The following is a 25,698-nucleotide window of genomic DNA, read 5'->3' on the forward strand; positions in this document are numbered from 1 at the left end:
CGATGGCGGCGAGGGGGCCATGTAGATGTTGAAGAGGGTTGGGCTGAGCAAAGATCCCTGTGGGACTCTGCAGTTGATTTCCATGGTTTCAGAGAGGAAGGGTGGCAGTCCGATCCTTTGGCTTCTGCTGGTGCGGAACGATCAGATCCAGTCAAGGGCGGTTCCTTGTATGCCGGTGTTGTGTAGTCTGGCTGTGAGTGTGAGTGGGAGACTGTGCAATGCTGCTGACAGTTCGAGTAGAATCAGGGCTGTGGTGTGGCCTTGGTCGAGGAGGGTGCGGATGCCATCTGTGGAGGTGAGGAGGGTGGTCTTGGTGCTGTGATTGCTGAGAACCCAGACTGGGAAGGGTCGAGGATGGCGTTGTCTTCAATGAACCTAGTTAGTTCTGCGTCGACGGTCTTCTCCGTGACTTTCATCGCAAAAAGGAGGAGCGGAATGGGCCCGTAGTCCCTTAAAGTCCGATTGGTCTGCTGAGGGCTTTTTGAGCAGGGGCCTGACTTCTGCGTGTTTCCAGTCGTCGGGAAAGGTGCCGGTCTTGAAAGTGGTTTTGATGGTGCGTTGCAGTTCGGGTGCGATGGTGGTGGTGGATCTGTGGTAGATGTGTGATGGGCAGGCTGTACTCTGAGCGGGATGTTGATGCAGTGAAAGTAATGCCAGTTTGGACACTAGCTGTGAGCAACCCACAGCTAGTGTCTGCAGGACCCACCCCTACTTTCCCCAAACAGCCCTCATTTATACTATCTTCTTGATGCCCTGCTGAAAGTTGCACATGTTGCCTTTTCAATTATAAAAACAGACAATAAGACGTCATACACCTCCTCTAAATGAGGCAATTAAGAGTATTCACCTGTGTATGCAAACATATTCTGAGGTGGCCATGACCTGGCATCCGGTGTTACAAAAAGACCCCAAATACATACATTTCTTACCAGCTGTTTGGTCTCCAAGTTTCTTAAACCTTTTTCAATTCATTAATGAGAACTTATTTTTTATTGACTACAGACAGTTGTTCTTTCTTCACAGGGTCTTTCACCGCCCACTGGATTCAAAGCACATCATGAATCTATTGTTAACCTTCATATAAATGCATCTACCCATGTCCCGTTGGTGTGAAATAGTTTTGGGTGGATGGCATGGATCCCTTTGCAAGTTTTCCATTGTTTTCCTTACAAAAATTATATCTCTTTCATGTTGTGAGTAGCATCAAGGCCAAGATTCTATGATTGACTCTGAGTGGGAGAGGTGTGGCGCTGCGGCTAGGGCGACTAACTCCAGAAGCTGGGGATCACGGTTCGATCCCCGGCACCGGATTACCCCAGCACCATGAGACTTTGGGCAATAGCTTGCTTAATGCTCCCGACGGCCCCCAGCGCCTAGAGACCCTGGTGGGTGATTGTGCGCTTTACAAATGTGGATTATTATTATTATTATTATTATGATGATGATGTGGGGACTAATGCATTACACACCCATAGGGCATGGTGTGGGCAGGGCTGCCAGAGGATGCAGAGGGATCTTAATGGGAATGGGCAGATGCAACTCTGCTGAGTTTTGACTTAATAATGGCCTTGTCACTGCGTGCAGTGCTTAATTAGATGCTATGCACCAGCACCTAATTGCCAGCACCTGGTCTTATGATGGTCGGCCACATGGTGGCACTGTCTGGCTAATTTAGGGATGAGCAAAACAGCTGTTTATTTGGTCAATAGACATTTTCAATGACTAATACCTCCCCCTCAAGCCTTTCTTATAGCTTTGGGGGCCTGGAATACTATGAATTGTCACACTCGTAAGAGTGTGATGGTTAGTAGCTGTGTTTGCAGGGGGCTCTTCCACTAAGGCGGAGGAACGTCTCCCGACTGTTCTCCGAGCAGTGAAAACAATTAAAATAAAATGCTAATAAAGCAACGTTATCATTTTATTTTTTCCTACTGCAGTGGCTCAGTGGTTTCCTGCGGGCAGGGCTGAGCTCTGTGGCGCCAGAGCACAGCAGAGGGTGGAGTGGTGGTACTTTCCAAGTGGCATGACAGTTTGGCCAGCCGTCATAACGGCACTTGGCATGTTCTCCACCCTGGCTGCATTACAGCCTGGATGGAGGACATGGCCTGGCTCCCAGCCCCTGCCTGAGCGCCAAACCATGGCACTCAGACCAATCACAACGGTGCACTGCAGTGGTCTGATTGGCTTAGGGGAGTCTGGGAGCCCGGGTGCTTCCTGCTTGCGGTACAGCAAACAGGAAGAAGACAAGTAGAAGAAGAGAACGGAGGAGAGTCGGCAGCCGGCCGTAGCCACAGAAGTGTTTTATTTGTTTATCCTTTTCATTCAACCCACCCACCCCCCACTTCACCACCCTTGTTCGGTAGCAGTTACTACTGTGCGTTTGTACTGTCACTGGCCAGCATGGCAGGGCCAATGTGTGGTGCAAGCAGCAGTGGTCTCCTGATTGAGCCTTGGCACTTATTTTTTTTACAAATTAAGCACTGCTTGTGTGTTGTCAAATGTAAATGTAAATGTAAATGTGCTGGACTTGTAAAGCGCACAGCTGCCCGTAAGCGTCCCGGCGCTTGCTTAGGGAACCCGTCCTGGTATTCCCCCTGTGAGAAACCACGGCAGGGTGTCCACAAGGTGAAAGCCAGGCATCCCGCCGCGAGGGGCCGTAGTGGAGATTAAGCAAGCTATTGCCCAGAGTCGCAGAGTGTGACCCCGTGAGTTGAGTAGGCACCAGAGCGAGAATTGTCGAGTCCGTGGAATTTTGAGCCCGAGACCCGCCGAGGCGGGGAATCGAACCCTGGTCCACGGTCGATCTCAGCTTCCGGGTCTGCCGCCTCTAACCACTGAGCCACGCTTCTCCGTGTCAAACAGAGCCAGACACTTGGGGTACTGGCAGTGAGCCAACCTCTGCTGTTGCTGCCGGTTGTAATGATTATTTTGTAGATCTGCAGTGGTTTCGTGTGTGAGGTCCAGTAAATAAAAGGACATTGCCCTGGTAGAATCTGAGATTCGACAGGTGTGTGCTTTGGGAACTTGCAGTTGAATAGGTGCTTTGGAAGAGCTGTTCCTCGATATTATTATACAGCTTTATTGTGATCCACAGGCTTTATGGCCAATGGATGCTCAGAGATGTATTTACAGTGAACCCAGCAACTGTATCGAGAGCTTACAGGAAAGTACATACATAGATTTATAACAACTAATTGCCAAAATCTGTCTCGCAGAACTGAAGAGATCCTTCAACAAGAGCTCTTTAGAACCTCCACGAATAAGGCAACCACTTCAAAAGCCGTACCACATCCCATCTGTTAATTTACTTCCTTGTTCCACTGAGAAGGATACACGTGTACATCCACGCTAGTAACCCCATACATGCACAAAGCTTCAAACCGCAAGGGGCACATTTACACACTTCACCCTCAACTTCTAAACAAATCCCCAGAAGCCCAGCCCACACAAATCACAGGCTTTGTTGCTACTGCCGGTAATCCACAAAGAAATAGAGCATACAAAAATAACACCACTGGCAAGTTACATACAGTGCGAGATGCAATCGTCTCACACGGGGGTCTTCGGGGGCTCCTAATTTGAAAGTGGAAGATACACCGTGGATCGTGGATGATGTCATTCTTCTTCTCTGATTGATTCTCAATCTGCATGCGCATTGGGCCCTAAGTGCGCGTGACTGGCAAGCAGCAGGAGGATCAGAGGTGAGGCGACACGTGTTGACCACCGGTTGGGTTGGGGTCCACCATAATTTAATTTTATTCCCCTGCCTACAGCGCATGGAGCTTGGCGCTGGCCGCCACCATGACCGTGACCGACGTAGACCCCCCCCCCCCCTCCCGTCTAGCAGCAGGACAGGTGAGTCAGTGAGTTTCTCCGGACCGGTCTTCGTGTACCAACTGTGGCAAGCGCTGTAGCAGTCAAGATGCCAATATTTTACTAAGAATTTTTACATTGACATTGGGCATCAACAGTGGGATGATCGAATGTCACCTCTGAATCATTCTTAACTGGTTTGTGCAACATAACAATGAGCGGCAACCTTACAGAGGCTGGAGGACTCCCCCTCCGTATCCTTCATTGTGAATCTCTAGCAAGCAGTCTGCCATTCCCACACCCTGGGTTGGTAAATTTCAGCCGGCAGGCCATCCCCTCTTGGGGCCTTAACTATATTCAATGCCCTTATCACTAACACTATTTATTCTCTGGTTATGTGAGCGTCCAAACTTTCTCTCTCTTATCTCAATAAAGAGGCCTTCTGCAAATCAGTCAGGTACGACTACGCACACCCCCAACTGAGCTCTGTCACGCAGCACGTGTAAACCCTCTGCAGGTGCGCTGCACAGACTTCCATTATGCCTTTTTCATACAGACCATCTGCCCCCGGCCGTCCCGAACCCCCACCATGGGAGGGCTATGTGAAAGAGGATTTCTTTGGTCTGAAATGGGTTGTGACTTGTGAGGTGAGCAGCGAGATCGATGTCAGCTTTCTACATAGTTCCTTTGGTGATTCTGGACTGTCCCTGGAGCGGCTATTTTACTTTCTTTTTGCCCACTGCCTTTAATGGGTTGTAGTTCTTGCTGGAAATCAATGTCGTATTTTTCTGACATTTAATTCCAAAATGCAGCATCGGGAATAAAAGTTAAAAAATATGAAAAATAATTAACTAAATAAAGTAAGACAGACTAGTGGTATCAAACTGGCAAGAATGACTTTATTCACACCCAAATACATTTAGCGCCACTTTTACAGAGTTTGCTAGTGAAGCGCTATTTTTGTTGTCTTGGCATTGTTTTCCCTGGGCTTGGAACTAGTGCACCAATCCTGGAGGTACTGCAATGTGAGGATTCAAGAACAAAATTTGTACTGCTGCTCTGCATCTAGAGATGTTGTCTTTTTTACCATAGATACTGCTTACGTTTTGTTAGGATATAAGCAATGGCCATTGAAATGGGTCCATTCAGGGCTCCGAGTCATGTCCTTAACTTTTCAGGCAAAAGCACTCATTTCTGAACACTGAGTGTAAAAGCGTTAAGGTAATCATGTTGTTCCTGCTTACATTTCACATGGTTTGCAACATTTTGCATTCCCTTTGATTGTTTGCTTTTTCCAGGATGCTGTCACTTTTTTTTTGTAGGCCACATATTGCTCTTCTTGCCTAGTGCGTAATTGAGCCGCATCCAGGTGTTTGTAGCGCAGTGGCAACAATTGGGTTGTAGTTGAAGGCAGTCTGAGTTTTTCTCAGTGGGGCACTGCAGTATGGTGTTAAGTAGGGGAGAGGATGTGGCACTATGGGCAGAGGAGCTGCTGAATTTGGAACTGGGGAACCAAGTTCAGCCAGCCTTAATAACCAGTGCCTTCTCCCTGCCCTCTAGCAATTTTCGGTAACAACAAAAATGTCATGATGACTCTGGTGTTTAATGTTCTTCCTAGAGAGAGATCGGAATTTTGTCTAATGGAAGATTTGACTCATGGAAAGGTAGCTCAGAGGGTTAATGTACCTGCTGCAAAGAACATGTGCCATGCAGATCACAAAGTGCACATAATCATGAAATAGGCCAGTGGGTGGTGGGCTACCGCTTTTGTCAGAGCGATCCTTTTGTTACTTGCAGTTTATACGTTAAAATCCTAGCATAGAACATTGAGCTATGCCATCTACTCCGCAGCAACACAAGTCACATTTTTTCTTAACTTTTGATACGTTTGAGCTACAAACAGTTTATTATTTGAAATGGTCGCATCATGCTGCAGATCTTGCATCATGAGGCAAATATGGATGAGTCATTATTATTTAGAAAACTTTTGCAAACTAGCATATTTAGCCATTCATGTTTGAACAAGGGAGAAGTGCTGAATGATGACAGAAACTCCATGGCTCGGAGAGAAATGGCTTGTGCTTCCACATTTTATCGTATTTGGGGACAATCTGCTATTAGAAGCATATCCCACGGCCACTTTCTGAATACATTTTACTGTCAATAACTCATTATAACCTTAAATCAATCTAATATGTGTTGAAAAATGCTTTGTTTTTGACCTTTCTGTCTCCCAAATTTTCTTGGGAGGGGAGAAGTTCAACCCCCAATACTCCCCCTAGTAGTGGTTGCTCACTGCGCTTGCTCGCTACACACCATGTGGGGGCTGGTCTCACTTTTACTTTGTTCTTTCTCTGATTCACTACTTGTGTCTATTTTTGGTGCTCTCTGAAAGAATGTCTATGAGTACATATAACTGGGTGGGTAACCTGATGTTCTTTAAGGTCATCATCTACTATTTGCTGTGCTTTGAAAGTTGATACAATTTTAATATGTAATGAAAAATGTGCTGTAAAATTCACTATCATGGGACCTGGCACTGGCAGCCATCTGTAATTTGAAATGTGAAGACGACACAAGAGGTGAATCTGTGGCGCTATCATTTTTCAGACCATTTACTTCTGTCACTCCCATCACAGTACAGGAAGGGGGGCAGGGGCTACATTTGTCTGTCCTTTATTGGGCATTTATGTGCTATTGAACTGAGGCCTTTATTTAGAATAGCTTGTAGGAGCAGCTCCCCCTGATGTCCAAGCCTGGGTGGGAGGCTCAACTACGGTGTCATTGTCACACGACTCCACCATGGTGGAGAGCTGCCTGGCAGAAACGCATCCACCAGTTAAATCTGGTTAAACCGCCAGGTTCGCCATGAAATGAGGGGGAAGCCGTCTCCTCTGGGCTAGCAGGGTTGCCCCCTCCTCATGAGCAATGATTATAGACTTCGCTATCCCATCAAATAGGGGTGTGACAAATTAAATTTACAAACGTTACTAAGGATTCTATATGGTCCCGTTATTTGCCAACTGTGTCCACTGGCAGGCTCGGAGCGGAGGAGGTCCATGCGGTAAGTCGTGATGGGGTGACACCAACCCTAGTGACGCCACTGAAAGGAAGGCTTGGTGGCAAAATGTCCAAACCGCCCTGCGCAGAGACACCAGGAGAAAGGCTTAATCGACTCGAACACAAGGTAATACTTTTTGTTTAATACGCATAGAGAGTAAACATTTCCCCCAAATTTCTTGCGTACGGTTCATTGGAACGGAATGCAATGAAGCGCAAAACCACCAGCTAGTAAAGTCATATTGACCCTAGATGGGGAAGTGACACGGCACCAGAGATGAAACATGGCGCCAATATATGGATTTATGTGTAGAAGAAGAAAGGGCGATGTGTGTGTAATTTGTTCCTGTCTGAATGGGTAAGCCACAGTGAAGTTGGTGATTATGTGATATCCAGAAGTCGGGAGCAATAAATTAATACAAATCGGTATTCAACTGCTACCCGCGAGGCAATGTGCCATCCTCGCATTTTTTCCAGAAATGAAAGGGCCTGAAATGTGTAGCTACAGATTACCCAATAATGGCTTAAGAAGTGTGTACCCAGTCTCAAGGTGCCAGCCAACGCATTTTGGCAATTATTAGCACATTTAGTAACAGGCGATGGTGGTTCTCAATCTGTGCGCCATCAAAAGTAGCCAGGGCATCGCAAACAGTTTGGGAACCACTGACTGAAACACAATAATAGTAATACTTGCGGTGAAGGGAAGGATGCTTCAGACACTGATTTGTGTTTGTGGCAGTTTTGTTTATTCTTTCAATAATGCAATTCAGGAGCTGGGAATTTGGAGTTCAGAAGAAAGTTAAGAAATTCCAGACAAAAACGTGTAAGCACTGCACCAGCGTGATTAGGAGTTCAGGCAGAGCCATTCACGGGAGGAGGATGGGGCCTACGTGGGGCACACAAGGTCAGCAAGTTGGTAGACAGGACTGCCAGGAATTAGGTTAGAGGTGTTACTTAAGAACAGTGTTTAATGTGTAAAACATTAAGTCCTGGTGCTCAAAAACGGCATTAGTGGCGCCCTTGATTTTACCATTGTAAATGTACTGGGAGCTATCACCAACACTTAAAAGCTGAAAGCTGCAATATCTAAGCAGACACAATTTGCGCCCAGCTCACACACACTACCATTACTGTTTTGTGCCCATTTGTATTCTATCACCGAGGCAGGCGACAGGAATGCACATTTGTTAACTTCTGCAAGAGAAGCCTGTGAAATATGAATGTGAACTTGTGAAAACTAGAGTGGATATCCGTTGTGAGAGGAACCAAGACTGTACACTGCGGAGTGGAGGACTGTGGGGTTATAAGCGGCACCTCATATCTCCTCAGACAGGTAAAACTAGGCCCTGTGCAGACAATGGGAAGCAGAAGGGGCACACTTCAATTGCACGAGGAGGCCATACGCTGGCGCGTTCATGCAGCCAGGCCTCTCGGTGCCAGCAGGCAGTCTAGCGCAGCCACCAGTCTGATGGAATCCCCCACCTGCTCCTAGTAACCGTCATCCGACTGGGAGCCAGTACTGGAACACATGCAGCAGCTGGCACCGGGGTGATGCTGAGCTTGCTGGAGTGAGTAGAAAAAATGCATAGTTCCCGCCCTATAAATTAAGTGCCGGTGCTGAGCACCGGAAACCAGTAGCACAAATTAAGCGCTGCTTAAGAAGAAAATAAAATTTCCTGTGGCAATCAAAGCGAAACAAAACATTTGCAGACAACCTGCTTTTACACATAACGCACCTTGAAAAATAATAATTCACAGCGCTGGGGAGCCCTCTCTCATGCAGCAGCTGCACTCTTACACCTAGCGATCATGCAAAAGGTGCCAATGAGAATATGTTTTTTCATCCCTCGCCCATCTCCCCACATTTGGTTCCCAAGAGTGAGCCCCACATCAACCATTATAATACCTTTGTCGGCTTCATCCCAATTATTTTCAGGGAGAAAAAATGGAAGGCTGGGTTTACATCCACCCATCGCCCAAAGAAAGTAACATATTGGGGAGCCGCAGCCAACGGTCAATAAGGCAAGGGAGTCGTAGGTTGAAATAGTTTGGGAACCACTGGGATTAAACTGCTCGTCCAATAAGAGGATATTAACTGGCATTAAATTCATGTGTTCTGCTGCTTTCAATGATGTGATGGCACTACATCAGCCAGCCGCAGTGTGAATCCCAGCGTTGCTGCTACATTTCTCACCTGGATCATGTACTTCGGTCACAGCACACAACTACAAACCAGCATTATTCAGAACAACACAGCTGTTCGCTTTTTAAATACACAGTGGAACAGTTTACCTCACCCTTCCTACTCAGAATAAGAGTTTTCTGACATTATTATTGAACGTGCGGCATTACCCTTAGATTACTGGCCTTTACGCTCATTAACACGCCTGGTCTTCAGCTCTGAAGTCATACCATGGCAGGATGGCAACTGTATGACGTGCAAGGGCTAGTAAATGTTGATTCAGGATATAATACAATCCAAATACATCATCACTCTGTGGCCTACATGGCTCCTGATTAAACACCCACAGGATATTTAGTAAGAAAAGGACAGAATACCGCAGCCTCAGCAACGCGTGCCCGAACAACGCGAGCGCTACCACGCTTGCCATGTGCGTTGTTAAGGCAAATGCACGGTCTAGAATTGTGGAATGTGCAGGCCCAGGAAGAGGAAGCATCGCGAGAGGACGCAGTGAGGTAAGTGGGGGTGAGGCCGGGTTATAGGGGCGTGGGGCGTAGTTTTTAACGCAGTGGGGTTCAGAGGAGGTTTTTTAGGGATAGAGGGGTCAGGGTATTTTTTAGGGCTGGGGCGACAGGGAAGTGTTGGTTTTCAGGAGGGAGGGGGTAGTTTTAGGTCTCAGGGCGAGGAGGAAGGGGTATTGTTTGGGCCTCTGGCAGTTTTAGGACCAAGTGCAGGGGCCAGGGATTGGATTAGTTCTTTAAGTTGCAGGGTTCAGGGCGTGGGGGGTGGGGGGAGAGGGGGGGGGCTGTGTTCAGATTAAATTTTTGCCCTGGGGGCGTTTTAGGGATTAGAGTGAGATGCAAGGGTTTTAAGTTTTAACCATGCATATGTCCATGCCATACATATTTTAGCGACACATTTCGTTTTAACTGCATGCATGGTAAAGGCATATACGTGGTTAAGACTGGAGTGGTTAAGACTGTGTGGAATTGGCATGTGTGGTTCCATCACACAACCATATTTAGTATGGCTCGTCTAGGAAACATCTGACTAGTAAACTAACTTTCGCTTTAGGAGCTCGCTCCCACCAGACTGCATGATCGTTTTAGCTGCTCATACCATTTAAGGTCACTATTCTGGGAAGGGCTTCCTATTGGTCAAGTAACTAACTTTTCTTTGATGGAGGTGTAATTCCGCCTGGTCCAGTTTGCATGTTCAGAAGTAACAAAGGGGTCTTACTATACAGATGCCACACCCAAGACCACGTGCATGCACCATATGATCTGACTCCTTAGTGAACTTTGTAGGCTAAAATAACCACAATTGGATGCAGGGGGTTGAATCTGCAGATAATCATGGTTCCGAGCAGCTTACCGGGTATCCGCGAGATACTCGGAGGAACAACAGCTGAAATGTGCACTACTGGCCAAACTGGGAAACAACTGTGGCTGGAAGGGTTCATAACATAGGCTGATCACACACTATGTATGGCCCAGCAAAAGATGGGCCATACATAGTATGTGATCAGCCCATGTTAGGAACCCTTCCAGCTACACTTCTGCCCTACGATTGCATCAATAATAAGAAGCCATGATTACATGCCCAGCTCCAGCGGATTCAAAACCTACCTCATCGTCATCCGTGAGGTTCTGCTTTGAAAACTCATACAGTTCCTTCTGCTGGGTGGTGATGTTATAGTAAAGAACTGCATCCTAGAAAACAAAAGAAATGCACACATATGTACACATGAGCGGCGCAAAGATTAAATGACATATAAACATACAGACTAACCTTCGGACACAGACTTCTAAAAGTATAATTTTTGGATTGAAATTTAAACGTATACTCAACTGCAACACAAAATCTTTCTCCCTTAAAAGTGTGCGGATTGTGTGGTGTGTAGTGGGGATGGTGTGTAGGAGGAAAAGCCCTCTCTTAAATGCCTGAAACTCCAAGGCACGAACGCAACAAGCTGAAAGAATGTAGACTTTCTATAAACATTGAATATAGATAAGTATGTATATACAATGTTACATAAACAAAAGCATTACACAGTACTTCACTTACCGCCCTCGGCAGAAAATCCTCGTCTGTTAGTCCCCATTTATCTCTATGGTACTGGTAATAGACCAGGTTCTGTTTCATCACTTGGTCTTCCTGGTCGAAGAGCAGATAGCTGGCCACGCAGGGGGCGGCGTTCTTCAGGTCATTCACTGAGTGGATAAAAGGCATGCAGAGAAAGGAGAATAAAAAAAAAAAGAGTAAACTCTTATTTCAAGTTAATATCACATCGAAAAGTACTGCTACATCAATTCATGGATTATCCCATCCATCTAATATAAGATGTATGGGATGGTTACATGTGTGAAACTTTACAAAAAATTGCGCAGCTCTGCACCTTGTGTTTGGTCTGGTTTTCTGTGGTATGCACCTGTTACAACGCATTTTTTACAACGCGATACTGTTACAACGCATCTATTACAACACAGATACTGTTACAACTCATGTTTTTACAACGCATTTTTTTACAACGCAGGTACCTTTACAACGCATACCATTACAACGTAAGTATTGGTAAGTATATAATTATATTTTAAATGTTATATGTTTGGCGTAAAGGGGTATTTTTAGGGTTCAGGGTCAGTTTTGGGTTTTAGGGTAAAGGGGTATTTTTAGGGTTCAGGGTCAGTTTTTAGTTTTTGGGTAAAGGGGTATTTTTAGGGTTCAGGGTCAGTTTTCAGTTTATGGGTAAAGGGGTATTTTTAGGGTTCAGGGTCAGTTTTCAGTTTTTGGGTAAAGGGGTATTTTTAGGGTTCAGGGTCAGTTTTCAGTTTATGGGTAAAGGGGTATTTTTAGGGTTCAGGGTCAGTTTTCAGTTTTTGGGTAAAGGGGTATTTTTAGGGTTCAGGGTCAGTTTTTAGTTTTTGGGTAAAGGGGTATTTTTAGGGTTCAGGGTCAGTTTTCAGTTTTTGGGTAAAGGGGTATTTTTAGGGTTCAGGGTCAGTTTTCAGTTTTTGGGTAAAGGGGTATTTTTAGGGTTCAGGGTCAGTTTTCAGTTTTTGGGTAAAGGGGTATTTTTAGGGTTCAGGGTCAGTTTTTAGTTTTTGGGCAAAGGGGTATTTTTAGGGTTCAGGGTCAGTTTTCAGTTTTTGGGAAAAGGGATATTTTTAGGGTTCAGGGTCAGTTTTTAGTTTTTGGGTAAAGGGGTATTTTTAGGGTTCAGGGTCAGTTTTTAGTTTTTGGGTAAAGGGGTATTTTTAGGGTTCAGGGTCAGTTTTTAGTTTTTGGGGTACAGGGTAAAAATAATTTTAAATTAATTTTAAATTTAATTAATTAATTGTAATTAAATTAAATTAAATTACATTAAATTATTTTTGGGGTTGAGGGTCAGTTTTGAGTTTTTGGGGTACAGGGTAAAAATAAAGTAAAATTAATTTTAATTTATTAAAATATTTAATTAAATTAATTAATTGGAATTATATTAAATTAAATTAGTTTAATTTATTTTTGGGGTTAAGGGTCAGTTTTGAGTTTTTGGGGTACAGGGGTACAGGGTAAAAATAAAGTAAAATTAATTTTAAATTAAATTATTTAATTGAAATTAAATTAAATTACATTAAATTATATTTTAGAAAATTAATTTACGATTACAATATTAATATTAATATGTACTTACCAATACTTACGTTGTAATGGTATGCGTTGTAAAGGTACCTGCGTTGTAAAAAAATGCGTTGTAAATACATGAGTTGTAACAGTATCCGCGTTGTAAAAGATGCGTTGTAACGGTATGCGTTGTTACAGTCCGCGTTGTAACATCATATATCCGTTTTCTGTGCACTAGAAGGGAACACCTCAATCCTCTGCCAGGGTGCAATGCAAACACTGCAAATATGGGACGACTGACCAAACTGTTGCACTGTCAATATATAGGTGACTCACTGTTGCAGCCAAAGAGAGTCACTACCTCCGGTCCTATCGGAAATGTAAGCGGCACAGTAAGAGGTTAATTCTCCAAAGGCATTCTGGTAGATTTAGTCAAAAGTGGCCCTCCCCGCTGTAAAGATGGTCAAAGCAGTAGTTATAGGAGTTACTTTATTTAAGTAAGTAACATATACAGGTGAGTGCCAGGGAGCAGCTGCAATGAAAGACCGCTCCTGTATAACTGACCTTCACACAAAAGATGCAAAGCCTACATTCCATGAACAATGCATTCTAACTAGCATCATAACATTCTAACAAGAACCTGAGCTCAAGTCTTCAAGGTACAAAGAAGAAGCAACATAACACATCCCCCTCCTTCCAATGAAACAACAAAGAAGAGGAGGAACCAAAAAAAAATTTTTAAAAAGAAAAAAAAACAATAATTGAAGGAAAGAAGGGAAATAAATAAAACTAACAAAACTAAAAAAAAACATAACTAAATGTCATAGTTCATTTAGTAACATAGTCCTTAAGCCAAGAAGGCAAAACACTTGTCCTTTTACCATGTCCTCGCTCAACAACACTGGAATAACAACAGTCATCATTTAAGTCATTGTAAACATTAGTACGAACAACCCCTCCTTCCCCTTCACAGAAGGATTGATCAACAGGAGCAAGATCAATGACTCCACTAGAGTCCCTTCCAATTCCATCCTCGTCGCTAATTGTAAAGATGGTCGAAGCAATAGTTATAGGAGTTTCTTTATTTAAGTAAGTAACATATACAGGTGAGTGCCAGGGAGCAGCTGCAATGAAAGACCGCTCCTGTATAACTGACCTTCACACAAAAGATGCAAAGCCTACATTCCATGAACAATGCAATACATTTACATTTAACTAGCATCATAACATTCTAACAAGAACCTGAGCTCAAGTCTTAAAGGTACAAAGAAGAAGCAACATAACACCCGCCTCCTCCCGATATATCTGGTCCCATGCCTCCTCACCTGAAATTTCACCTTGGTTAATCCTGGAAACGGAGGGTTTGTCATGTGTGGCTTTAAAGGAGCAATTTAATTACCTAAAGTAATTCGATCTTTGAAATACACATACAACTAAAATGCTAACAACCAGAAAATAGCATTCTTGTCTGTTTGAAATTGGGTAGTTACAGAATTTACCTGATGAGTGAGGAAAACACTAATAATGTACTATGAAGCTAGAAACACAACCTGGATGTTGAAGGGGTTTGAAAGCAGCTACATTACAATGACGATTTTAAATTCTTGATCGTTTCCTCAACGCACATTTATTTCCAATTGACGAGTTTCCAGTGCCTGCCACAAGGTGGCGGGATTGTCAAAAACTTGCGATTCGGAAATCGATAGAGTGCAACTGAATTGAAAACAGAATTAACTCCGTGAGACTATGTAGTCGCCTCTTTCAGGGAAAGGCTGCGAGTTCACTGCGCCACATCTAAAGAACATCTCGATAGACAGGGGTGGTTTAAGAGTAGCCACATGGATCGCACATACGCGTGACCTCTGTCGTGATAGACTGAAGCAAACTATGACGCTGACGACAATCCATAGTACACGTGTACATTTTTAGGACTACACAATTTTCATACTCAGCTGGGCAACTGAAACGCTGCCCAAAGAAAAATAAAAGGAAGGCTCGGTCGCAAACTTTCAAAACTGCCGTGTGCGGAGACTTCAGGGGAAAGGCCTAATTGATTCACATAAGTTAATAGTTTTTGTTTTATACACGTACAAAACATAATTTACATAAACAAAAACAAGTCTCAGCGTACGGTTGAATTGAATGCAGTGATGCGCGAAACTAGTCCGCAAGAGGGACATTGCCCCTAAATGGGGAAGTGACTCAGCACCACAGACGAATACTGTGCACTCTATCCTAGTCTGCACCTTATAAAAAACGGCGTGGAGTAAATTTTTAGTCCCACTATTGAGGAAAATCTGTCTCCGTACTTACATTGATAGTTTTAATTTTTGCACACATTGGCTACCCCCGATATCTGCATCGCGGTGACCAATTATATAAAAGTTTCTATGGCTATTTGGAAAACGCTATGAGTAAGAGTTCCTGTACAACAGAGGTCTTCAAACTTTTGTAGGTTGAGCCCCCCCAGCAGAATTGTTTTCGATGTTGGGCCCCCCCACCACTTGACAGAAATTTCTGGAATCTAGTACACTACATAATCGACCGTACATATCAGGGGCCATATCTATTAACTAAACTGTAGTTATCAATTACATCTTTTTAAACACTTATCCGCTGCTGCCGTGAATAGATTGCTGTTACAGTTTTTTTTAGCTATGGGACTAGGTTTGTGTAGTACTAGTAGTAGGGCAGAAAAGTACCACGCCACGGAAGAACACTATCACAGCATGGGGGATTTTAGTTTAGGATGGGCGCACCACCTTATGCTTTGGGAGGCCTACAGTCAGGAGCCACAAGTGATGACAAGAACACCATGCTGGCATGGCTGACCTGCAGGCATGATGTATTTTTTACTCATGTATGTATGTGTCTGTTTAACAGAAGACAACATCTCTGGTAAATTATTTCAGTCTGACTCACACAATTAATTTAGTTTCAAATCTGCAGGCCTGGCCGCAGGGCTGCTCGGTCTCCTCATCCTTATCATGGCCGCCCTGACTAACTAGATTTATCTTCACAGACTACGGTTGACAGTTTTACCAGCACACTCTCCCTGCTCTCTTCGCACTGGGGCCCGCCTGGGGGAGGGGGAGGAAAGGAAGGGGGTCAGTTATGGCTCACGTCATCATCATCATTCTTAAGATGCCCACTGTCCGCTCTCATTTGTTGTAATATCATTATTTCACAGCGTGGAGCGCACCACGCATTGCAAATGATTGAGATGAGATAAGATGATAATAAACTAAGATACAGAAATCTGCAGGCGCAGGGCCGCTCCTCATCCTTCAGGTTTACATCTGCAAGAGATCTCGGGTTTAATTTAATTCTGCCGACAGTAATCTCGCAGGCCGTGGTACTTCACTTGAGGCTCAGGTATTTTCTTTAAACTACGGGTGCCGGTGTGTGATTTGCCACTAGTGTCCTTCCATTTCTGGTGCTCTACAGCAGTTTCAAGAAGTTTTGGAGTTTTTTGTTCAAATGGCTGCAATTTCCGATATTTGAAAGTTTCCTTCGTGTTCATTGAATGATTTTTGTTCACGAGCAAGTGTGACTCATAGAAGTTGGAATTTCACACATAGCAATCTGAAACCTTGGCAGCTATGTCAGCGCTACCTATTAACCCCCTCCTGGGATGGTTAACAGTTAGCACTTCGCAAACTAAAGCATGGGCGCGTCATGCCCAATGATTTCCCCTCCCTCCCCCCTTCAACCCTCTGTCACCTGGAGTTCTTTAATGACGGAAATTCCCATTTGAAATGGGTGAAGACTTGTGATGCAGAGGACAACAAAGGTAAGATTTTAGTGCCGAGTGCGCGTCGCGCCCCCCCCTGGGATGGTGTCGCGCCCCCCAGTTTGAAGAACTCTGCTGTACAACAAACGGCTACCCCTTCAGCGCTGATGACAAAGCCAGCTGGTCATGGGCGTTACCTGCGCTACGCGCATGACGAGCTGGCTTTGTCACGTAACGCGCGATTTTCGAATTTTCAGCGCGCAGCGGGAAAACCGCTAGCGCGCATGCGGTTAAGTTATGCTGTCGAAAACTGTTTATTGTATATTTAGAATGATATGCCTTTGGAAATGTATGAACTGTAGTACATCATGTTCACTGTGAAGACCTTGCTTCAGATGGTCCAACATGCAGCCGCCCGCCTAGTGCTGGGATGCCCTAGGAAGTCGTCGGCCTCTGCAACACCCAATGACCTTCACTGGCTGCCAATACATAAGCGCATTCTGTTTAAAATATTGGTCATCACATTTAGGGCCTTTCATTGCCAAGGGCCTAAATACCTTCAGAATGGGTTTAGACGCTACTCCCCATCACGCAATCTTAGATCTTCAAACTGGAATCTGCTGATGATCCCAAAGTTTAGGCTGGTCACCAAGGGAGGATTATCTCTTGGAGTGATCGGGTCTAGGGCGTGGAATAAATTCCCGCCACCAAGTTCGTCAAATTCCCTCTGAAAGTCAGTTCAGGAAATCACTCAAAACCTGGATATACAATCTCACGGACTCAGCAAGCAAAGCGCTGGTTTAATGTGTTCAGACCCCCGGATGAGAGCAGAAAGACCAGCATGTGCCACCCGGCTTAGTTTAAGTGCCAAGATACTCCTTGGAGTAATCGGTGCGCTATAGAAATGTCCATTACATTACATTACATGCTGCCACAATCTAATTACTGTGTGTTAATAATTTTATATTCTTGGAGTTTTATGAATTGTTTTTAAACCTGTTGATTGTAATGGTTTTACAAACGGTGACAATTTTATTGTAAACTTTAATGGTTCTTGGCAACCTAAATAAAGTTATTCTTGCTGATGAATAATGGGGCCAATATATGGATTTGTGTATTGAAGTAGTAAAGGGTTTTAGTGTACTAACAATTATCAAGGTGGTGAGAATGTCCTCGCATGATGTTATGAATCAGAGTTGATCCTGGAATGTGATGGGCACATTCCAGTGGGTCCTGCTATAGCGAGGACAGGGGGAAAAAAGGGAGGGAGGGGCGGGTCGTCCATGCAATGCCAGGCTTGGACGTATACTACAATAAGACAAAAGAGAGGAAACCTGGCTGTCGGTTTCAGGGCGGCTATTTTTTTATGCGGGCTCGAGCTGAGACTAAACAGTTCTTAAGCTCTGAATGTCAATAATCACATTCTTTTAACCCCTTCCATGCTGATGACAGAACGGTTCCGTCATCAGCGACAGTTGAGCTGTGCTGATGACGGAACCGTTCCGTCATGACTCCGCCCGCGCAAGGCGGAGTCAGCATGGGCGGGGAATTCGCGCCGCTCGGAAGCGGTTAAACACTTACAACATTTTCATCATGTCCGAGTTAGGTACATTTCAATTCACAGGACTTTGTAATCAAAACTTGTGGGGTTTTAAAAAAAATAAAATACTAAAAAATGTAAATAAAAATCAAAACTTTAGACAATATACGTTACATTCAAGACTATTGATCATACAATGCAATTCCTAAAAAGCCCTATAGCTTGGCCTGTGTCAAGGAACTGCTACCACACTGAATAAATATTTCTCTATGGGGTAAATTAATTTTGGAAACCCTCCTCAGAGCTTAGTAGTGTCTCTATATGTCTTTTGTGGCGTGAGAGATGGAAAATGCTGACTCTTTTCCAATCCCAGTGTTCAATCAGGGATTTTCATCAGGGCTACATGCACGGTGTAACCTGGAATTGAAATTAAATAAAAAGAAATTATCTACATTGAATGACCCCCTATCTCTTCGTAGCATATTATGACAAAAGTCACCTGAAACTGATATTACCAGAGTTCTTATAGGCAACTTTTAGTGTTTCTTTCATATAAAAATAGTCTGTGTCCAGGACCTGTATAACCAGGGCAGTCGAGTGTGAACAAAATTGTTTATATTGTTTTATGTTGTCCAGATATCAAAATAGGCGTTGACTTCACTTACGAACTATTTTTAAATGGAGAGTGTAGAAGGGAAGGGTTTCCTGTCGATCCACCTTTTGTTTCCTCAATTATTTTATGCAGTGCTGATACTGCGTGTAACTGCAACCTAAGGAAATGTATGCACATCTAGTTACGGATACTGATTGTTTCCGTTCTAGTCGAGTAACAGAGAATTTTTCATATGTGAAGTGTTTAAACATCCACTTACTTAATTGCGTGACTGCCCGAAGGCGCTACTCTCTCAGCCTAGCGTTCCCAAAAGGCGGGGGCCATAGATCTAAAAAATTAAAGAAAGCGAGACACTTTTAGTGTCCTGCCAGGACACAGTCTAGTTGTTCCCAAGTGTAACCCTACACTGAACACCCACCCACCACAGACGTTACTGGGTCAGGTGACTGTTAATAAAAGAGGCCGAGCGCACGTGCTCGTGGCCAGAGTTACCATCCCCAACTGGTAACCCGTGTCACACTTATTTCTATCATTCGGGCCTAGGGCCCCATCTTTACAATGGCGACGAGGCGGTAACGCGATGCCACGCGTGCCAGCTACAAGAGATAAACATCGAGGGGAAAAGGAAAGGGGAGCTGCCAGCAGCGAAGGCACACCCCCTAAGGAATGAGCCGGCCGCTGAGAGGCCCGAGCCCCGGGCCTGGGGAAGAAGGAGGAGGTGATCGGGAACCCACCCAGCACCCCTCCAGCCTGCTGAATGCCGCGGTGCCCCCAAGAGGATAAGCAGACCGGCCTGAGCCCACCGGTACCGGCCGCAAGTGAGCCTGAAGACAAGCGGACCGACCGGAGTCGGCCGCCACTGACCCTCGCCACGGAGAGTCCAAGCGGTGCCCGCCCAGATCAGCCGCGACGGAGTGCCCCGGAAAGCGGAGACCCCTGCGGAGCCCACCCGCGGGGTTGAACAAGGCCCGAAGGCCGGGGGTGAGCCCGGGCGATATACTGCTTGGCGGGCCGCGCAAGCCTGGAGCGACCCCTCTTGTGACTGATCGAAAGCGGAGCCCACCTGCTTTAAATATTTGAATGAGCCCCCAAACGCGAGTTGCGCCGGACACTGTCCCTACATTAAAGCAGGACCAGCGGAGCCCACCCGCGGCCTGCCTGCAGCGTCTCCAGCCCCCCCCGCAGCGCAGCATGTGTGGAGCGCGGCTGCCGCTGCAAGGGTGAGAGAGCGTGAAAGAAAAGCCAAGCGGAGCCCACCCGCGGCCTGCCAGCCTTGTACCCCTGTAATGCGATGCTCAACCTGTCATCTCAGTTTCTCCTTTTCATTATTAAAAAAAAAGAGAGATGATGTAATGTGATGCTCAGCCTGGAACGTTGGGAATTGGAATGTGAGTAAGCTTTGAGTCAGTTGGTTTAATGGCTGAGCGACATTCAGACTGCTCTTGGTGGGGTTCCCTATTTATGTACTTAATTTCCTGTAACTTCTATCTTCATATGAATTTATTGAAGTTACCTACAACGAATGGACTATTATTCATAATTTTACACCCCCCGCCGCGCAGCGTGTGTTAAGTGCAGCGGCGGGGTGAATAAACATTACATGAGAGCCGCCAGGCGCTGTGTATTGCTGCGGAGCCCACCCACGCACCAAGAGAAGACCTGCCCCAGCAGCAGCAGCACTGGCTCTCCCCCGCCCAGCACAGCCTGAGAATTAAGGAGGGCAAGAGCGGCGCAGCCTAATACGACATTCCACCGGCGCTAAGGAGCCCCTTCATGGCAGACGGCTAATGCTAACCGCCCCCTGCCCGCAAGCCACGAGTGAAAAGGGAGGCTGTTTGCAGAAAGAGGACAGAGAAATGTGACTGCGCCTGGCCAGCACACAACTGCGGCGGTAAAAGTTAATTTGCACAAGGGGGCGGGCCAAAACAGTGACTCAAAGTGAGGCGGCAGCAAAGGGCACGGCGAGTGGTTTCTGCCGCACTTACTCCACGAGACCATGTAACCCTGTGGGCCCCTAACCCCCCCCCCCCCCCCCCCCCTGCCCCCCTCTCATTAAATAAAGCAGACTAACCGAATCCTCCCAGTCCTGCCCAGGTGAGAAGCCCATGACGATCCTAACCACAGCAAAGAGGCATGACTCACCGACGGCAATATTAGAGGCACAGAGGCGCCTGCAGCCAAAGGGACATCTGAGGAAAAGCCCATAGTAACCAAGACACGGAGTTGCATAGGAGCAAAGTAAACAACTGCAAAAGTGCGTCAGGAAACCTGCAGCGCCACCTAGTGGCCATTCTGAGCAACTGCGCCCCAGCAATAAAGAAACCAACACAAAACTGGCGCAGCGACGCCACACGGCACCAAGGAAGCAAGAGGAGGATCTAGAGTGAAACAGGGCCAGGAGCTGCGCAAGAGAAGAAGAAAGTAACGTAAGCACACGACAGTGCAGGGACATTGCGGTGAGCACATCTACAGGGAGGAAGATCTGCGCAGAATACTTTCCCTCACAGATTACGACGCCACGTCAGTAAACAACCTCCTGAGGACAAAAGGAGACTGCGCAGGAACGCGCCAGAAACGCAGAAACACGCCACAGGGCGCAAAAACGCGCCAGGAGTACAAGAACTCCACACCCGCACCGCGCAGCACTGCGCCGGAACGTGCCAAGAGCGCCAGAGTGACGCTGCACAGCGACACGCCAACGCCACGGGACAGCGCACAAAGGTCCCCAAGAGAGACAGCGACGTCTCACAGCAACCAGAGCGCCATCATCAGCACGTATAGCAGCATGCACCAGAGATGCACCAGGAGCGGTGACGCAACCCTCCTCCGCGCAGACAAAGCGCGCCAACACCAAAACACTGTGACAGTGAATAGCGACCACGAAGAAGATAGCACAGCATGACAACTCATGCCGAAGATGAAAGCCGACCACCCAGTCTGGTCGCCAATGAAAGAAAAGAAGCAACAGAGAAGATCGCGACAAACGGTTCAGTCAAAGAAGAGAAAAACACCATGCCGCAGAGCTATGCCCAGACCAGAGAGAAACAGGTGGAGTGCACGCTGCCTGGGGAAGACTGGTCGGGAAGGCCAACTACAGCAAGAGGACCAGACCACGTCGCAAGAAGGAACATGGAAAGGAAGGGCACAACATCATAAAGAAAAGGAAGGAGGAACAGTAGAGCCAAAGGAACCCGACGAGACAGGAGAGTCACAATGGAATTGACCAAGGAAGGGTATCCTGAATTGAAGGCAACAGAAGGAAGATACGACGACAGGTCTAGTCAACAAGCCAGGGGAAGACAGTGTCCTACCACATGGACAAGACCAAGGGGACGACATGTAGAGGGCCCGCTACATGGAGAAGCCTGGTTAGCATGAGCAAGCAAGAAAGAAGACCTGACCGCGTCGGGAAAGAGAACGAAGAGGAAGAATGGAGTAACACAACATCACTCCACAGAGGAAGAGAGAGAACCACAGTCAGCACACAGGAACATCAGTGCTGTCCAAGGAGCATCGCAACAGTCAGCAAACAGGAACATCGGTGCTGTCCAAGGAACATCGCAACATCCGTGTGGATCTCAGTAATCCCGACAACTTGCACCTGAGGAGACCAACCACTGAAGAACCGCATGGGTGCCCCGGGAACCTGAAGCTTGCCGAAGCAGAGCATACCCGAGCACTAGACAATCCACCCTTGTGGACTACACAAGACTCAACTGTGGCCCTGTCCGAAGTTCCGCAGCGACCCGCACAGCCCACACGGTCACGTAGCATTCCAGGGGACGAGGGCCTCGGCCGGATGTCCAGTGAGAGAGGAATCCGGATGGGAGAGGTGCAGTAGCGGCAGCTCCACGACAGGCATCAGGAAGCACGAAGGCCCCAGGGGGAACACCTGGCACCGAGAAACGGTCTGAAGAAGGCACTGAACCCATGTCCTAACGGCAAGACCATCCTGGCGGATGACATCAACAGCCCCGAGGACATCATGAGAGACTTGGCGGCGAGTCCATTGGCAGTTCCTCAGCGATACTTTTGCGCGGCTCATGCGAAGCCCCGCACGGTCCACCTGGTCTCATCGTGTCCGGCAAGAGGGTCCTCCCAGCGTCTCTAGTGAGAGAAGAGTCCAAGCAGGAGAGGCCAGTCTTCGAGGCTCCAGTGAGAGAGGAGTCCGGCAAGAAAGGCAAGTCGGAAGTTACTTGTCCGGACAGAAGTGTGAAGGCATCAAGATCAGCAAATCCAAAGAAAGACCTCTCGTGCCGCAGTCGTCTCCAACAACCAACAAGCGTGTCATCCACTGGACTAGGAACACCTGCGACACCCCTCAAGGGTCACACCCATTCTGCTCCTGCTGCTCCAAGTGATGAACACTGTATATAAGCATCAACACAGCAAGACAAGGATGATCTGAAGTACACCGCTGAGGTGAAGCTCATCGGATTGACTTTGCAGTCCAGAACTTTTGACATCTCCCAGCCGGCCGCCTGAAGAGAATCCGTTGGGGGCTGTAAATTTCTGGTATTCTGTTTTCCTTGCAGATTGGACATTCGCTTTTCCTTTCCTTAAATTTTGGGAGCGATGTAGTGTCCTGCCAGGACACAGTCTAGTTGTTCCTAAGTGTAACCCTACACTGAACACCCACCCACCACAGACGTCACTGGGTCAGTTGACTCTGTTAATAAAAGAGGCCGAGCGCAAGTGCTCGTGGCCAGAGTTACCATCCCCAACTGGTGTCCCGTGTCACACTTATTTCTATCATGCGGCTCTAGGGCCCCATCTTTACAACACTGACTAGTGTTTCTATCGCTTCGCGTATTGCAAACGGCGTTCTACAACCTTTGCACTTACTTGGTGCGGTCCTGCCACCCGTGTATAGGAACTCCGTTTGGGAAAATCCAACTGTCTCCTAAATCAATTGGAGGCGGCCCGTGTGGTTTGAATTCACTATATACTGTTGGGCAGGAAGTGTATAATGCTACCTCAGTAGTGCATTCTGGGATTGGCAGTTCTTTAGTGAGACGGTAATGAAAGCTCTGATTTTGTCTATTCAAATGAATGTGCCTCATGCTTCTAAGGCTGAGGGAATGTCAATAAACTTTATTGCTAGGAGTAATCAGATTTTCCAATTGTCATACACTAGAGGAGAATTAATATTCTTGAACTATTGTTCCTAACGAACACCGTTGATTTTTTCAAAGGATGGGGCAATATGAGATCAACAATTCTTTTCGTGTAGATTATAAAAAAGCACAATATTGTCTGAAAAATCTGAGTGCCTCATCTAGGTGGATCGAATTTTTTTTTAGATGTCATTGTGAAGTAGTAACAATTCTTTGACTGTTATTCACTCTGCTCGTGATATCTGCAATATTTACAAGGGAATGAAAAGGTAACTGTAGGTGTGCGCAATTGGTTTGTGATAGTTCTCCAAAGCTATTCATAATGATTGAAATATTTACAAAGGACTTTAGCGTAGAATTTGGTGTAGTTCCGACATCTCATTTAAGCCTTCCATGACGCAGTTGTATTTCATGATCAGACAGGCCTTTCTTTTTTTAAGGAATGTTTCGGTATCACCACCTCTGGGTGATTGTTTTATTCCCGACAAAACTGTCCACACAAAGTCTTTTTCCGTATTTGCTTTTTCAACAAAATGGGACACCATGGGTGCTGTTAGCACCTTCTGCTTTATTCTGGAGCGATGTTGGACAATCCGTTGATTGTTTTGTTGTGTTGTTTTACCGATGTACAGCTTTGGGCAAGGGCATGTGATGGCATACACAATATTTTTAGGTCTCGGCCTGCGTAGGCTGCGCTTGCGCAGTCTCGCTGGTGAGAAATTATGTCTTCTAGTAGGGAGGTAAACGAGCCAGCTCTTCTCCATTGGCTGGCTTCCTAAACGGCGGCCTGCCATTGGAGAAGAGCTCTGTCTGTCCCTTTAAGCCCCGTCCATTTCGGATAGAGGGGCGTGTTTTTGCTGTCCTGTCTCTCTGTGACGTCATCTGTCACTCAATAAAAAACACGCCCCCAGTCTGAAAAGGACGGGGCTTACAGACTCCTGCTGCTAAACACGCGGTAATTTGTTGCTGCTTTTACACTAAAAAGGGGCTGGTATTTAATTGTAACAATGAAAACTTGCTAAGCCACTGATCTATCAAACACGTATTAAATAAACACATCTGTGTCTGTAAATAAACACATTAGTCAATAACACCCATGGGCATAGACTGGAAGCACGCAAAACTGAAGGGGAAAAGTCTCTTGGCTACCTAGGATGCAAGTAGATTGGCCTGTAGGTGTTCCGAAGCCTCATCTATAGGATTAGCGAGTCATCCGTTTGTAAGCATTGTGCTAGGAGTACCGTCTCATGTACCTGACTCTAATGTGGATGTCTCTGAAGACTTGCCGCGCTCTCACTTTTGCGCAGTCTCAGTTCGGCTGGCGGACCCTGATAGTAGTCGACGGAATGAAGAGGCTACGGTTCTCCGTGATCGGGGCTCTCTCCGCCTTGGGGCCATGCCGTGCCGCTAGCACCACGGCCCCTGCCCCGCATGCCCCCTGGGGTCCTTCTCGGCCACGCACTCTGACCCTGCAAAGCATGAACCACTGTGTGTGCGCGCTGTGGAGTACGCGGTTCGGGGTCCCATCGTCTGCCGAGCCGGGGAGCTGCAATGGGAGCTGCTTGGGGTGAGTATGGAGTGCCCCCCCCCTATCTAAACCAGTAATTTCATAGCTGAACACATATCGCTCACCCCTGTTCATGCTGGTGTAGGGCCAGAGAGCTGGCCGTGTAATGAATGGTGTGTGCTCGCCTTCATTCATTCATTCTTCGTCAGCTGCTTATCTCTCCCTGGGTACTTCCTCCGCACGGATAAATAAATAAGATTTGAAAGGCGAATTCAAAATAAAATTCGATGTACATTTTCCCTTCAGCTTTTACTTATCACACCAGCACTAGTACTAGTTCACACACGTTAGTTGTGGCTGAAGGGGCGTGCCAGTATGGGGAGGGTCCTGAAAGTTGTGCGCTTTGTATGGCCTGAGCACGGAATTGCTGTCACACGCTGTGGTGGTTTCATCATCCAGGCCTCTCTTTCGCATCCCTTGCTGAGCGTAGGTCTCTGGTGGTTTGCAGGCACTGTAGCTTTCCCCCA

The 25,698-nt window shown here is 46.4% G+C and overlaps 1 protein-coding gene across 1 annotated transcript in view; it reads right to left on the reverse strand.

The window, feature by feature from the left end:
- CRTAP (cartilage associated protein) overlaps nt 1–25,698 on the reverse strand; it is a 166,475-nt gene that overhangs the window by 26,423 nt on the left and 114,354 nt on the right. Inside the window, exons 5-6 of the mRNA XM_086964686.1 lie at nt 11,123–11,268; nt 10,684–10,767 (exon numbers count right to left, since the gene is read on the reverse strand). Of these exons, the coding sequence (XP_086820812.1) occupies nt 10,684–10,767; nt 11,123–11,268 (230 nt within the window). The remainder of the gene's footprint in view (nt 1–10,683; nt 10,768–11,122; nt 11,269–25,698) is intronic.

This window comes from Lissotriton vulgaris, chromosome 4_1, assembly GCF_964263255.1.
Source record: "Lissotriton vulgaris chromosome 4_1, aLisVul1.2, whole genome shotgun sequence".
Lineage (NCBI taxonomy): Eukaryota > Metazoa > Chordata > Amphibia > Caudata > Salamandridae > Lissotriton > Lissotriton vulgaris.